The sequence below is a fragment of the Dipodomys merriami genome, unplaced genomic scaffold (genome assembly GCF_024711535.1).
Source record: "Dipodomys merriami isolate MVZ:Mamm:240054 unplaced genomic scaffold, mDipMer1.0.p SCAF_10, whole genome shotgun sequence".
Lineage (NCBI taxonomy): Eukaryota > Metazoa > Chordata > Mammalia > Rodentia > Heteromyidae > Dipodomys > Dipodomys merriami.
In genome coordinates this window covers 36,654,424-36,671,515 of record NW_027202271.1, presented here as the reverse complement: position 1 = coordinate 36,671,515, position 17,092 = coordinate 36,654,424, and the positions used below count along the sequence as shown (strand labels likewise).

The window sequence follows — 17,092 nt, the reverse complement described above, 5'->3', positions numbered from 1 at the left end:
TACTATCAGAAAAAAAGGGGAATGGCAACTTACCTTAGGATCACTGATTGAAAACTAAAGTTAGTCAAAATTGTCATTGAAGAATCACTCTGTGGTAATTTAGATATGCACTTTTTCCCTAGGAAAGTATGACTGCTGGGGAACATTGAGTTGAGTGAGTGTTATAACCCCAGTAACACTGCTTTTTCTTTTCTTTTCTTTTCTTTTTTGTTTTAAGTTAAAGGTAAATCTTAAAACAAATTCTGTTATGCATATCGGTATCTGCTAGTAAACATTGCAGGAAGGCAATAATGGACTCTTAAAACCTTTTCTACTAATTTGAGGAAATCCCACTTTCCAGAATATTCAGATATTTTTTCAAAGTCTGAATTTTGGAGGAAAACACCTCATACCTTAGATGAGATAATATACCAGGGTAAGGGCTAGGCAACCAGAAATTCTGTTAAACTGACAGTTGAAAGTAGGGTGATTTAGTGATCACATTTTGCTCCTATCCCTCCTCCCACTCTACTGTGATTGTATAGTCTCCCTAAGATTTTTACACCCTGTTCATGTACCCATGGGATTTTAACATTCCAAATATATTTAAGAAGTATAATCCCACTAATTAAGTTCTATTTGAAACATATGATCATGCTACTTAAAAGACTACTAATAATACCAATGAAGGCCAATTTCTTACATATTTTGCTATTAGGCATGACATCATGTATTCACTGAAATAAGTATAAAAATGCTCTTACTGAGGACATGGTGTACTGACTTTCTTACACAAAAGGGGCTGATCATACAAGCCTAGTTTCTCCAGCTCCTAAAGTTATAGATTAAAATGTGGCATTTAAGGCAATTAAACAATATGTTATACATGCCTATGTTAAAGTGTTTTAAAGTAAATTATGTGCATTTTAACAGTGCCTAATATTTATCAAGTGTTCATCACAAAGGTATTTTTCTATAAATGAGAAACTTCATGACTTTATAACTTGCTCATAATCACACAACACTGGTTAATTCAGTTTTAAAACCCCAGGCTTTTAACACTGAATTTAATATAAGTAAGCTCAAGTAGGTAGCAGTAGTTAATTAAAACAAACAATAAAAGGATGAAATGATTTTTTTGCCCTGTAACAGAAGGGGAGAGAGGGGCAGAGAGAGAGAGAGGAGTGACAGAGAAACAGCAAAAAACAGAAACAGAAAGAAAAGCAAAAACAGAAAGACAGAAACAGAAATAGAGAAGCAGAGAGATAAATAAATGATAGAATGATTTCTATTTCTACTAAGATATCATTTGGAAAAATCAATACGAGAGATGTCTCATTCTAAAGTGGGCAGATTTTGGAAGAAAGTGACTTGGAAGACAAAAAAAATGTTGCTTCAGTATGATTGAAGAAAATTACCAACTGTCTTGCTTAAAAAATTAAAATTATTCCATGTATCTTTAAACATCTGGGGAGAAACCTTAAATGTCTGTTTATCTTTATTTGTCTATTGTTTGTTTTCATTTAGGTCATATTGTCTTGCAAAAACTGTCATGTTCATATAGAGCTATTAACATGGGATGTTAAATAATAAAGTAGCATGGAAAGAGGGAAGAAAAGACACAGCAGTTGATCAACTGATTTTTTTTTCTTTTTAGCTAAGTCTTATGAGCCAAAACAGAAGGAAACTTACATCAGCTCAGCTTTCACTGAGAGATGTTGGTGGTTTTTTGTTTGTTTTCCTCCCTTACTTTTGGGTACCACAAGGTATTTCCCATGGGATCTTCATAAATGAAACATTGAATCACCTAATATAATTTTATAGGAAATACAGAGAAGCCTTTTGTGTAGGAGTACTTATTTTTTATGTCAGCCCTCAGCCTTATACAACGTACAGCTGAATGCTAAATTAAAATTTAACGTTAATAGGAGGTCACAATGTTGCAGTTAGGATTTATAGCTTTCTAATAATCTCCTTTTTGCCATTTATGCTGTTTATGTCAAGCAATTTTGAAAAAAAAAACTCTCCAAGACTATTTATAAAGGTTGCAGCCAAAGTGGAGCCAGCATAGACAGTAAATGTATTGGTGATAAGTCAGGATAGAAAAAAAAATCCCACTGGCATAGTATAATAAGCCTAATTAAATTAAGCTCTATTGAAGTCCTGCCAGTATGCCAGAAAATTAACTATATGTGTACAGAATCATGGAGAAATAGATACATATAAAAGCTTTGAAAAATTATTGAGGACAGTAGTGGATTTTAGGAATGATACAAGGCAAATTTGTGTGCATGTGTGTGATCGTGGGAATATTAATATGATTGTAGGGACATTGGTATAAATACCTTTGATACATCATTTTAAAAAATCCAGTGATGCATGCAAATAACTAGTTTTTGCATCAGAGGCTGTCTGTTCTCCAGTGTATGGTTTGAGCTCCTTTATCAAAAATCAGATGTGCGTGTGAGTTTATTTTGTCTTCTGTCTGGCTAAGTCTATATGTCTATTATTTTGTGTGTGTGCCAGTGCCATGCTGTTTTTGTTACTATGGCTCTGTGGTATAATTTTAAGTCAGTTATTGCGATAGTTCTGGCATGTTTTTTTTTCCTCAGGGTATTTTGTGTTTCCATATGAATCTTTAATAAAGTACATTTGCTCATTTAAAGCTAAGTAGAGAAAGAATGAATGGCAAAAAATGCATGCTCATCTGAAGTTTTATCCAGTGATTAGAAGACCATCCAACACAAGTATTTCAAACTACATGGATGCGCGTGTGGAAGGTAGGAACGGTTGTCCCCAAGATCCCTCCCAACCTTGACTCTAATTTTATGTCCTTATGCGGGATTTTGCTGAGACTAGCACATACATCATGTGGCCAGTGCACGAGCATACACGCAGCTTTATACACTGAGGCAGGAGAGTGGGCTCTGCCTACTGTCTGAGGATTCATGAGACATTCTTCCTCAGTGAGAAGATTAGATGCCTAGCACAGTATGTTTTATTTACTCATAACTTTAAAGTTTATTCACAGTGTTGACATAATATTTCCCCATCTAAACCATGAAATGTGTATAGCTAAGAATGTTTTCTCTGTGTGATTCTGTTTCTCTATCTCTGTATTCCTCTCTTTCTTTACACACACGTGCACACACACACACACACACACACACACACACACACACACACACACACACACACACACACACACACTGGCAAATGCATATTGCTAAACTCTCCAGATCATATCCAAATTGCACACATATGGAATTAACCTCAGATTTTACTGTGGTATGCTAACTACTATCTAAAAGCCAGTCCTAGTGAAATCGGAGTGGGTTCTGTGGTTGTACCAATGTTGATTCCCTGCTTTTACGATTACACTATGGTTTTGTGAGATGTTAATCTTGGGGAAGCTTGGGTAAAAGTTTCATATGACATTCCTATAACTTTTTCTTACTTCCCATAAACTCCTAATTATTCCACAATAACTTTTAAAAGGGAGAAATTTACAAATGTCATCCCCAAATATGGCATCTTAATGGTATTTCTGGCAGAGAATTCAGGGAGGGGGGAAGCCAGAGGGTAGAAAGGCAAAATACAAGCATGAGAACTCTAAAACACATGTCCTACTGTTCAGAACCCTTCATCAGCTTCTGAAATCCAAGCTTGTTTCAGGACACCATTGGAAGGGGGATGGCAGTTTCATTTGCCTAACTTTACAGTGAAGCCTAAATAAAGCTGTTGATACAGTATATGCACATTGCTAATGGGTTTTTAAGCATAACAGATGAATGAATAACAGTGCAGGAATGGAACAGAATAAATTATTTTCCTTGAGTCTGGCCTTTTTCCCATTTTATAAATACCTATTTTAAGCTCAGGGTGAGTACTCACAACCAAATTAGTGATGCAGAGTGGGTGTCAGGTGAGGAACAAGGCTAAGGCAGAAATGAGAACTCTAGAGTTGAGCTCATGTAAAGCTATAGCATCCCAGAGGAGAAATTTGAAATACAATCGTAAAATTCATCTTGTCAGTGTGAAGATAAAATACAACCCCCCTTTTTTTAAGTCAGTGATGGGGATTGAACTCAGGGCCTAGGCACTGTCCCTGATCTGTTTTACTCAAGGCTAGCTCTTTACACTTTTGAACCACACCTCCACTTCTGGTTTTTGAGAGATTAATTAGAAATAAGAGTCTCGCAGGTACTTTTCTGCCTGGGTCAGTTTCAAATGGCAATCCTCAGTTCTTAGTCTCCTGAACAGCTAGGATGACAGGCATGAGCCACCAGCACCCATCTTCCAAAGTATGTTTTACTTGTCATGAAATACCCTGTGAGATTTCAGAGAAAATTGGAAATCTCACAATTACAAGTGGGCATCATAATAAAAAGCTTGTTTAGTGCTGGGACTCCAGTGTAAAAATAGTCTGTGTACATAGTTGAAGCTCCACAAATACTTTTTAGATGCCAAGCACTGCTGCACTTCACATCGTGAATTTATTATTATCTCACCACCTTTAAGATGCTATTAATATCATCTTCAGTTCACAAATAAGGAAAATGAAGAAGGATGAATTTATTAACTTGCCCAAGCTCCTACAGCGACAGAATGGCAAAGCTAAGCTTTCTGAGAATGGCTAGCTTTTTCAATCATCATTCAATGGCAATTAAGTTTCACAGCCATGAGAAAATGAGTACTCTTGTACAATGTAGAAAAGATGATGTTTTCTTCCATGGATGTAAGTAAGTGAGTTTTTGAGGCATTCAGCTATTCAAAAAGGACTTGGACCTTTCCAAAGTTAAGAACCACTTGTAAAAGAAGTTCACTTTCATTAAAATGACTCAGAATACTGTGGGGATCCGACCAGTTGGAGCTTGAGATTGTTCCATACATGACTACATCATCATCCCTCTCTGCACCAGAGTGCGATCTCAACAGCTGCCATCCTCTCTAAATAAACTGAACGCCCTCAGTCCACAGTACCATCAAAACACATTTATCTATTAGCAAGGACTGACATAAATAAAGGAGGGATGGAGCCCCGACCTCTAATTCCCCTGTGGGCTGAAGATCTTCAAGTAAATTCTACACTGAGAGGCCTCAAAGTTATTTTCACATCTCGATCTCTCGTCTTCAGCATCATTGGCAGGTTCCTTACCTTTCTTAGCAGCCAAGTGAGAGGGAGATTGTTTGGGTTACAATTACATAGGAGTGCAAGGTGTGATTTCAGATAAGTACTGAATGTGTTTTGTTCTCTGGATTGTACCATGTGACATTTCATTCACGTTTGGAGGAGCTAAGAGATGTAAAAGTACGCTGCTTTCTCCCAGTCACCTTCAAAAGGACAGGATGCCGTGTGAGCCCTGATGCATTTTGCAATATTAAGCAGGTAGCTTTCTATTCTCTTTCAGTCTCAGCTGCCTCACAACAGAGGTCTTTTAGTTTAAAAAGCAGAATTAACAAATGCTACACCATCACAAAAGGAACAAGTAATAACAGCTCCCACATCCAAAAGGTGAGAGTGGGGCTGGGATGTAGCTCAGTGGCAAAGCACTTGCCTAGCAAGTGCAACGTCCTGGGTTCGATCCCCAGTACCAAAAAAGAAAAGACAAAAAAAATACAGTTAAAAAAAACCCAAAAGGCTAGAGTGGCCATATCCCCATCCACTGCCATCAGCCTGAAAGAACTGCCCTCACCCTTTAATAGACTAATCTGAGCATCTGCCCAGATATCTTGGTAAAACTGACTGAAAGTACATACTGGAAGACTGCACCCCCAGTTAGTAATGGTAAAAGGACAAATCTCTAGACAAATGCATTGGGTTATACTGACCTACACCTCTCCTTAGTTTACTCGTAACAGGTAACTTCTGATACAGTCTTTGTCTTGGTGACTATTTTACCCTTTTGTAAATGAGTTTTCCCTTGTCTTTTTTTCATTACTGAGATGTTATTTTAGTAATGCTTTTCAACTGTTGAACAACAATTTGTACAGTGATTTTTATGCATCACTACCAAGCTAAGCCCTGGGTATACAGCAGAAAACAAAACAGGATAGTTTTAATAACCCCCACGTAACTTTCTGCCTGGTAGAGAGTAAGAATATGATAAAGATGGTAACAATGTGTACCTTCAGATAAATTGTATATGTAAGAGCAAGGCACCATTTGTACCAACTTAAGAGAAATTTTCCCACTGATTTTATCCAGTTCTCCATTGCCCAGAGAAAGAAGTACTCCTTTCCTAAAGCTGCTGTGGCAAATTATCTCCAGCTTGATGACTTAAATGATACTCCTGTATTCTCTTATATTCATAGGAGTCTACAGTCCCAAACTAGTTTCAGGAACCCCAAAATAAACCATCAACAGAGCCAGGCTCCATCTACAGGCTTGACAGAAAATCCTTTGCTTGTTCCTTCCAGTTTCTGGTGGCCTGCATTCATTTGTTTATGGCTGCCTCCTAACAGTTTCTGTCTCCATGGCAACATTACTTTCCTCTTTATCCAAATCTTCTTCTCTAGCCCAGGGCTATGGAGTGGGAGCCGTCGCCCAGAGGCTATAGGTTTTTCACTAGCTGGGCAGCATATACTGAAGATTCTGCGCTCTCCTCTGGATTCTGACAATGCAAGGACCTTCTTCCTTTGACATTATGGGTACCTTGCTCCCCATTCTTCTGTCTATGCCGTCAATGGAAGCCCGTCATCTTCCACACCTTCTTTCCTTCAGCCCTAATCTTATCTAGTTTTTGATGAGAAAAAAAAAATTGTAGGAAAATGTGAAACTCCCTCTTGTGTTCTTTAGTGGGGGTTTTTCCCCCCTAGGTGTGGGCTGAAGGAAGTGATGGGGTGAGGGAAATATCTATCAGGATATAGCACCACCTCAAAACTAAGATGATACGTGTTACAGGAAAAAGAGGCCATGTAAGAAAACTAGGGTTATTGTTTTCAATACTGCTAGGAATGGCCTCTCTGAGGGTGACATTTTGGCTGAGATTAAGGGTACTGAAAAGTCATAAAGAATTTTTAAGAAGGTACCAAGGTAAGAAAGTCCATGGTTTGCCATATAGGAATAGTTGAAAGAAGATCAAAGTAACCTGGGCACAGACAGTGGAGGAAAAACAAAACTTAAAGGTTGATTTGGAATCTAACCAACAGACTCCTAAAGGTATTGCTCAAAAGTTTTCATTTTATTTTAAGGGCTGTGGATATTTCAATGAGATTCATCAGTTCTGAAACTTGGTGATAAGCAACGGGCTTCTAACACATCCTGAAAGTTACACACTAAGAAAATGGATGGCATTTTGTTCTCTAATGTTTTTTTTTCTTTTCTATATTGAAATTTACTTGCATAGAATTGCCTGGGTAAGATCTAGTAACAAATAATAAATTCTTAATTTTTTTTAGGCGTTTAATGATATTATAGCCATGTTGAAAGGAACGTTATCATGTGTAAAGTAGACATAGTAATGCTGTCTAATTAGACTTACCTGAAGATGAGTACATAGAGTATCTGTCACTACGTTAAGATATTTTTAAGTACCCAATAAATCCTCTATCTCTTAATATTGTCTGCTGTCAGCAATAGAATTAAACTCTTAGCCCAACTTAAGACATTCTCTTTGTGTTCTGTTTTAGTTTCAAGAGATAGAAAAGTATCTTCATTTGAATACTCTAGAGGCAGGTAGATCCCAGCATTAGCAGGAGGGTTGAAACTACATCCTTGTATCTCTAACACTTGCAGAACAACAACTTGCATGTCTGTATTCCATTATACTAGTACACACAATCAAGGAGAAATAAAATGTCACCTTGGTGAAAATTTGACTTTATTTCTACAAAATCTATAGCATTATTGCTATGTGTCCAACTTATTATCATCCTTTTCACCACCATATTTCCTATTATTTGACTTTATTTCTACAAAATCTATAGCATTATTGCTATGTGTCCAACTTATTATCATACTTTTCACCACCATATTTCCTATTATGACAGTGTCTCAACTTGCTAAAATGAAAAAGCTGGAGCAAGTATCTTCCTTTTGTTCTGTCTGTAAAATGTGTAGCTCAGCTCAAAGAAATACCACATTTATCTTCAAATGCTTCAGATGTCCAACTTGTATCATGTGTTTTGTGGAAGTCACTTAATGCAATTTTCAACTATGTCTTTTAATTTTAATGGAAATATCACAGGAAATAGGTTGATGAAGGGTCTTATAAGCAGAGAATACAATAAACATATAAGCATATTGTTTATAGTTAAAGAGAGTATGGTTGAGAGGATTGTCAGAAATCCTCATGAGCCATATTAAGGAGCTTGAACTTACTATTTGAAGATGGCAGAAAAATGCCAAAATACAGTTTTATTTGCATTGTCAATAAATAATTCTGGCAACTCGGTATGGGTGGAGTAATGGAAAAACTGGAGATGGACAGGGAATAAGACAGATATAATGAAAGCCTTAACTGGAAGAAGAGTAAGTAAAATAAAGAGAAGAAGAGTTTTAAAAGCTATTCTGGAGATAATTTTACCCAAAACAAGACCTAGTATTGATGAGATGTGAGAAGTGAAAGACAGAGGATTGTAAAGGAAGGACTTCCAAACCTAGAGTCTGAGGAGGGAGGAAAGGGAACTCAGGTAGCAAAGTGAGGAACTCCATGTACACATACAAAGGCAGAAGTAGTCATTTGGTTTAACCTTTTAAAAGAATCAAATTTTAAAATAATTATATTATTGTACAAAATTGACAGCAATACCATGCATGCAATCATATGCATGTATGAAATCAGAATAACCTAACGCACTAAAATTGTTTAAAACTGAGATGACAGAGGGTAAATTTGATCAAAATATATATGTATATGAAAACCCTTTGGTACAATTAATGTATGCCAATAAAAATTAAGAATTGACTACGTCAGCTTTATGCTAAATCACCTATGTCTTAACCAGGATTTCTCCCTCTTAGAACAGTTGATACTTTGAATGAAGAAGGTTATTCTATGTATTGGAGGAAATTTATCCTGCTCATATTTCCATCCTTCTAGTCATGACCGTGAAAAATGCTTTTAGATACATCACCCATCCCCTGAGAGGCAAAACTCATCTGTAGTTGAGAACCATTAAGATTTCATGAAAAACTGATACAAACCAAAAAGCAGTTGGATACTTAAAAATCTAGTTAACAGACAATCTATGCTAGATGACATACATCAATGGAATAGGTTTCAATGAAACCCCATGGCAGATAGGGAATTCCATAAATATGGAACATTCTAGAAAAGCCACTTCACACATGGCTTGTCTCCAAAACAAAATATTTGCAAAGAGATGGCTACTGGTTGGTCCTAATTACCAGACTGACCTAGGCAAAGTAATTGACATCTCACTATTGTTAGATTTGCCAAATCTTCCTCTATGGGCCAAAAATATTGTAAGAATATGACTTTTAGGTTCTCAGTCCAACTGCCAAAAAAGATTTATTAACCACATTGCATGCCTGGAGCTGAGAATGGAACAGTTTAAAGAAAACATAGATCAAACCCTAAAGCAGTTTATTTTATCTAATAGTTCTAGAAATATCAAGTTAAGTTTTTTTCATAAGTAGAAATAGCCTTAGTTTTAGTTCTGGGTGGTTTGTGAAAACATTGTGCTACATGTCAAAAATAGAGATGGAAATAGCCTTGCAGCCTTTCTATTCTGCCCAAATTTAGAAATCTCAGTTTCTCTTTGAAAACTCAATAGTCTATAAGTAAAAATCCACATGGAACCCGACATAGCGCTCTCTCTCTCCCCCCCCCTTCCATTTCTTCCTTCCCTTTTTCCCTCCCTCTCTCTTCCCTTCTACCCTTCTCTGTTTTAAAATGGATCTGACGGGCTGGGAAGGTGACTCAGTGGTAGAGCGCTTGCCTTGCATGCTCGAGGCCCTGGGTTCGATTCTTCAGCACCACATAAGCAAAAAGAAAAAAGCCAGAAGTGGCGCTGTGGCTCAAGTGGTAGAGCGCTAGCCTTGAGCTGAAGAGCTGAGGGACAGCGCCCAGGCCGAGTTCAGGCTCCACGACCGGACCCAAAAAAATAAAATAAAATAAAATGGATCTGAATGAGGCTGACCGTCAAGCTAGAGCGTGGCCAGCTTTTATTGGGAAATCCTCCTATTTTTTTGTATCCATATTGTATTACATTCTCCATATGTAAGTCAAGTGATTTGTCCTGCTATTTGCTCTTAATTAGTTCTACCTACCCCAGAGCCTCTGATCATATTCCATTCTACCTGGGTTCGGTCTCACAGATGAAATTGGCAGGAAAGAGGATGCAAAGCTACATGATGCTGAATACCATATCACAGGTCAGTTTCTGGAGCCAGTATTTATAGGTGTTTAAAACATATTTTCTTTCAGTTGCTTGCAAATAATTAGTACATATTTGGTATGTTTCACAAGGATTCCCAGCCATTTTGATTGTGCTTTCCTCTAATTTCCTCTAAAATCATAATCATTATAATCAAAAATTTACTTACATGCAACTTTTAGTATGTGTCATTTTTTTTCTGTGAGCAAAAGGACTCATAGAGTCATAAAATTTCCCTCTGCGTTGCTCTTAATTATTTATCAGAATGTGATGTCTTCAAACATTTAACTTTAGCTTTCTTTTTTTTTTTTTTGGTCCGGTCGTGGGCCTGAACTCTGGGCCTGGGTGCTGTCCCTCAGCTCTTCAGCTCAAGGCTAGCACTCTACCACTTGAGCCACAGCGCCACTTCTGGCTTTTTTCTTATGTGGTGCTGAGTAATTGAACCCAGGGCCTCAGGCATGCAAGGCAAGCGCTCTACCACTGAGCCACCTTCCCAGCCCCTAACTTTAGCTTTCTTGTTGAGATACTCTGTCTAAATCCAAGCACATTCATCAGCTTTCTCTAATAGACTTACTGGCTAGTTGCTTCACCAAATCTTTAGTTTGAGAAATGTTACATAGAAATGTTACAGTTGACAAGATAGACACAAATACTCCAAATCTGGAATTGTAGACACGGAGTATACCACTGCCTTAGCTGAGTCCCAGAGTTTATTCTTCCATTCATTCAAATGTTTCTGAGCATCTACACTGTGCTCCTGAGGCAGACAAGAATCTTTTCTGCAAAGGAACTTGAAAAACATGTTTATCTTTGTAGAGTGTACGTTTCAGCAGGGTAGAAAAACAGTAAGTGAAATGAGTAAACACATATAACCTGAGACAGCAGCAAATGCTAAGGGGAAAATAGACCAAGTCCACAGGGTAAGGAGGACAGGCAGAGAATGTGGGGCAGGAGGAAAGACTGCAAGGCAGTGGTCAAGGCAGCTCCATGACAGGGAAGTAGAAGCCATGATCACACCTATGCCTATCCTTAGTGTTGGGATAAAACCCAGTAGCCAAAGGTAAACTAGATCAGCCACTAGGGAGATGAACATGCAGATTTCTTATTTTAAAAAACAAACAAACAACTTTCTTTGTCCCTAAGAGATGGTATAGCAATGGCTACATGGTTTTGTATTTTAGTATTTAAACACCACAATACAATTCACAAATGCATCCTAAATACTAAGTGGTAATTTACAGCATTGTGACTGGGTCTTACTGAAGGAAGTACCCATAGTTTAAATAGGAAGAATTAATTAGAATTAATTAGATATTCATTCATCTAATCACTGGGCAAAATGTTATTGGGCCTGGCATTATTTGAGTTACTGTGAAATGAAAAGAGAAAGACATTATGCTCAATTTCACCTAAAGGTATGGAGAAGAAATAGATGGTAGAGCAGGTCACCTTTGCAATCCCGGTAGTTTTATAATCATAAGAAGTATGGGGCCGGGCACTGGTGGCTCACGCCTGTAATCCAAGCTACTCAGGAGGCTGAGATCTGAGGATTGCAGTTCAAAGCCAGCTAGGGCAGGAAACTCTGTGAGACTCTTATCTCCAATAAAACACTAGAAAACCGGAAGTGACGCTGTGGCTCAAGCTTGCCTTGAGCTGAAGAGCTCAGGGACAGTGCTCAAGCCCAGAGTTCAAGCCCCATGACCAACAACAACAAAAAGTATGGGGTTCTAGTACCATCCAACCTAAACAAGAAGCAGGTAAGAATTTAGACTGAGATAGTTTCTCCATGAGCAAGTGGATCTGGATATGTGCAAACAGACAGTGGGGAAGGCAAAAAGGCTGTGTCATTGGTCCAGACTCTAGAGAAAATGGCATGCTCTGTTTGGGGCCTTGAGGGTAATTCACTGGGGCAGAAAAAAGGGTAAACAAGGCAGATTAAAACAGGCAATACACCTGGAACTCAAAAAATCAAATCCCCCAACAACAAATCTTCAAAGAAACAACTGCCCAATAAATAAGTGGGCTAAAGACTTAAAGAGAAACTTCTCTGAAGAGGAAAGAAGGATGGCCAATAGACACATGCAGAAATGTTCAACCTCCCTAGCCATAAAAGAAATGCAAATCAAAACAACATTGAGATACCACCTCACCCCAGTTAGAATGGCTATAATCAAGAACTCTGATAACAACAAATGCTGGAGGGGATGTGGACAGAAGGGAACCTTACTGCATTGTTGGTGGGAGTGTAAACTTGTTCAACCACTTTAGAAAGCAGAGGGCTCCCCTATGACCCAGCAATCCCACTTTTGGGCATTTACACAAATGTTTACAAACAAGACCATACTAAAGTACCAGCAAGACTATGTTTATTGCAGCATTATTTATCATAGCTAAGATATGCAACCAACCCAAAATGCCCCTCAGTAGATGAATGGATCAAGAAAATGTGGTATATATACATAATGGAATAATATGCCTCCATCAGAAAGAATGACATTGCCCCATTTGTTAGGAAATGGAAAGACTTGGAAAAAATTATATTAAGTGAAGTAAGCCAGGCCTAAAGAAACATAGGTCCCATGGTTTCCCTTATTTGCAATAACTAGTATATGTCAGAGTCAAGCAGAAAATGTCAGATAAGTTGATATTAGGGAAATGAACCCTAAGATATGTATTCAAATGTTTTTTTTTCTTTCATGTGATTATTTCTAACACATTTATAAAATTATTTCTTTGTTGCTTTGTATGTCCCTCCCCCACAGTACAACCCCTTGCTTCACTGTATTTGATATTGGAAGAATTTGTGGAAGGGAAGGGAAAAAACAAATTGTTTAAATAGGGATACAGGTCAACCCATTGCAACAATGAGATGTCAAAAATAAACCTTACAACTTTGGTGGGGGGGGTGGGAGGATTGGGTTGGGCGGGGAGAATGGGAAGGGATAGGAAGAGGAAACAAAGGAGGAGGCTACAATGCTCGATAAGAAATGTACTCATTATCTTGCCCATGTAATTGTAACCCCTCTGTACAGTATTTTCACACACACACACACACACAAAAAAAAAAAAAAAAACAGGCAAGGCACACTGTGTTGAAGACTTTGTGCTGTATCTGAGCATGAGGAAGAGACAGTGATTCAAGCAAGAATATTAAATAATGCTGTGTGTGTGTGTGTGTGTGTGTGTGTGTGTGTGTGTGTGTGTGTGTGTGTGTGTGTGTGTGTGTGTGTGTCTTGCATGAGAATTGAGGCTTGAACTCAGGGCCTGGGCTCTGTCCCTCAGCTTTAGAGCTAAAGGCTAGTGCTCTACCATCTCCAACTTGTTGCTGGTTAAATGGAGACAAGAATCTCACAGACTCAATTGCCCAAGCTAGAACCTCGATCTTCAAGTCTCAGCCTCCTGAGTAGCGAGGATAATAGGCTGAAGCCACTGGTGCTCAGCACAGTTTGCATTTTTAATCATGACTGTGAATGGAAAGGTTAGAGGAGGGCAACCATGTATGGATATAATTTCAAGTCTAGAAAGAAAAGAACACAGATCTCATTATGATTCGTGTATGTGGAAAATAGTGGTGTTTCTTTGCTACAACACATTGTTCTTTGTGGGGGGGGGGAGGAAGAGGCCATCAATATTAATTTTACCTAAAGTGAGATGAGAGGCCAACTCATTTTATTATCAGAAAAAAAATCCCCAGTTGATTGATTTGTAACTCTCTGGGGTTTTACATCTGTCAAGATTGAACTCACAGCAGTTTTTCATCTTGGGAGCCATTAGGTGAAAAGTGAAAATTAAACATGAAGTATTTTATAATCCTTTTTCACCATTTCCCAGTCAAACATGATTCCTTGAAAACAAGTATTTATGGCAGATTTTCAGAAATATGAATGATCTGTCAGAGCTTATAACTGATAGGCAGACACCAACAAATGAGCAACTGAGAGGAAATGAAAAGGACAAAAAGCTCAAATTTCAGGACATGAATGATACCAGGAGAAAAAGCACCCAGTCCTGTTTACTCAAACACAGTCTCTGGACCATTCCATTATAATTGGTGTTTTGAAAGTTCCATAGACCACACTCTGTACCCATAATTTCTGAGGTACTTTACCTATAAGTCTCCTTATTTCACCTGAATTCATAGGCAATTAAGGTTGTCATTTTTTCTTTGTTGCTTGAATTATTTCAAAGTAATGCCACAAAGCACTATTTAAACAAAATTATGATTTGTCCTACCTTCTATAGTTTGTTATAGAATGTCCCAAGTTTTGTTTTACTCACAATGGTACTAGACTATTTATTACATACATATATATGCACACACATATATATGTGATATACATAATAATATACATATATACAAATATATGTAATAAATATATATTAATGCATACATCTATTATAATATACATACGTAATGGCATTTTTATGTGTCTTCTTTAGTGAAAATACTGTACAGAGGGGTTACAATTACGTGAGCAAGGTAATGAGTACATTTCTTATCAAGCATTGTAGCCTCCTCCTTTGTTTCCCCTTCACATCCCTTCACATCCCTTCCCATCCCCCCCCCATCCCCCCTGTCCCCCCACCCCACGCCAAAGTTGTAAAGTTCATTTTCAACATAACATCTTGTACATCTCATTGTTGCAATGGGTCCACCTGTATCCTTATTTAAACAATTTGTTTTTTCCCTTCCCCTCCCCAAATTATACCAACATCAAATACAGTGAAAACAGGGGTTATACTATGGGGGAGGGACATATAAAGCAACAAAGAAATCATCTTATAAATATGTTAGAAACAATAGCAAGAAAGACATTTTTAAAAAATAAGATGAGTTAGCTTAACATTTCTTTATTGGTTACACATATACATGTGTATGTGTTAAATGTGTGAAAAGTATTCTTATAAAATTTACAATTAATTCATTTGAAAAGACTAAAATCAGATAGAAGTAGACTGTTTCCCTTATCCTCTCATTCTATTCTAGTTCCTTTCTCTCTTGTCATGAGCTCTGTCATGAATATTCATCCTAACACTTTTCTTTGGATTCAAGTACAGATGCACGTACAATCATTTACTTATTTCCAAGACAGTGTAAGTCACTAAGAGCTTAGGCTCTAGAGACAATTGCTTATGCGGTAAAGATGTAGCCCTGGCTTTCTAAGCCTTTTTGCCTCTCTGTTTCTTCATTCATAAAATAGATGCCATAGCATCCTATGAAAGATGACTTCACAAATTTAAGGCACTTAGAATAGTGCCTGTTAATAAACACTCAATGAGTGTTGACTATTGTTGGCATAGAAGCAAGTTTTAAAAGCCAGCTATGTTTGAAAATATTCCCTTTGTATTCCATGTTTGCTTTTGATTAGAAAATATGCCTTACAGACCTTACCTTGTTAGCATGGACTTTTTTTATCTGTTGTAGAATATGCATTGATATATGGATTTCATGGAGAATTTAACCATCACTCTACTAATGGAAATTTAGTTAGCCAATTGTTTCTTGTTTTGTTTTGTTTATATACTGTAAACACTTCTCAGGTGAAAACCTTTATGTGTGTGAATGGCTATTTTTCTTGCATGGATACTGACATGTGGCATACCAAGTAAGGGGTAGAAGGATGCATTATTTTAAATCGCTATTGACAAATTGACTTCCAAAATGGCTACACCAGTTTATACTTTCACCTTGTATGGGGACATAAATTCCCCCAAACAATTAACAATAGGTTAGTGATTTTTTTTTTTTGCCAGTCCTGGGGCTTGAACTCAGGGCTTGGGAACTTTTTGCTTCTTTATGCTCAAAGCTAGCACTCTACCAGTTGACCCACAGTACCGCAACCGCCTTTTTCTGCTTATGTGGTACTGAGAAATAGAACCCAGGACTTCATGCATGCTAGGCAAGCACTCTACCACTAAGCCACATTCCCAGCCCACAATAGGTTAGCATTTTTACCAAGTGAATATTTCTTATCCCGTCATGGCATTTAACCTGTATGGTTCTAACTAATAGTAAAGTTGAGCATGTTTCAGCTGAGGATTTTATGAGAGAGCCAGGTATACAGAATCCTGGCAGAAGTGAAACACCTGTGATTCTATGTTTAGAATGTAGGTGGCAAGGAGAGTCTTAGAAAGGAGATTGGAGAGCCTAGATGAGCAGGGGAAGTAAAGGACTTGTGGGTATTGCTCAAATGGTAGGATACTTGCCTAGAAAATACAAGGCCTTGAGGTCAACATACCCATACTACCACGGAAAAACAACAGCTGTTTGCATTTTATTTTGGGCAAGAAAGAATCATGCTAGAGAATAAGTGCTGTCTGGAATAGACTTTGGATGATGGGTAGATTTTTAGATGGTGTGAATAGATTTTGGAATTAATTCACTAAGTCTTAAATGAGTTCTTTGAAGTAGATGATGTTAGCATCTCTTTGTGTGTGTGTGGAAACTGAGCTCAGGAAAATAATGAAACTTCTCACAGCTGTAACCTTTGGGGCAAAGATTGAAAGGCAGCTCTTACCATGTTAGACAAGTGTTGGATGACTGCAGTGCATTGGTAGGCTTGGAGAAGAAATGCTGAATGTATCAAGCCCCTTACCCTCAGGGACTGGGCCTCTCTAGCTGTACTCTTTTTATTTCACATTAGATTTGGGAGAAGAAAAAAAAAGCCAGCATGCAACTACCAAGTAACTCAATCTGGAGTCTGGAGAATATCTTCAAGAAGATGAAAGATATTTTACAATCTAGGCAAAAGCATTGTAAGAAATAAAT

General features: G+C 37.7%; 1 protein-coding gene across 5 annotated transcripts in view; it reads left to right on the top strand.

Annotated features, from left to right (window-relative positions):
* The window catches only part of Lin7a (lin-7 homolog A, crumbs cell polarity complex component), a 133,627-nt gene that overhangs the window by 95,825 nt on the left and 20,710 nt on the right, over positions 1 to 17,092 (top strand). For 3 of the 5 annotated variants that reach the window (XM_070036881.1, XM_070036890.1, XM_070036901.1), the window contains one exon: positions 10,265 to 10,321. The exons of the other annotated variants lie outside the window; for them this stretch is intronic. In XM_070036881.1, coding sequence (XP_069892982.1) covers positions 10,265 to 10,321 — 57 coding nt within the window. The remainder of the gene's footprint in view (positions 1 to 10,264; positions 10,322 to 17,092) is intronic. 5 annotated transcript variants of the gene reach the window in all.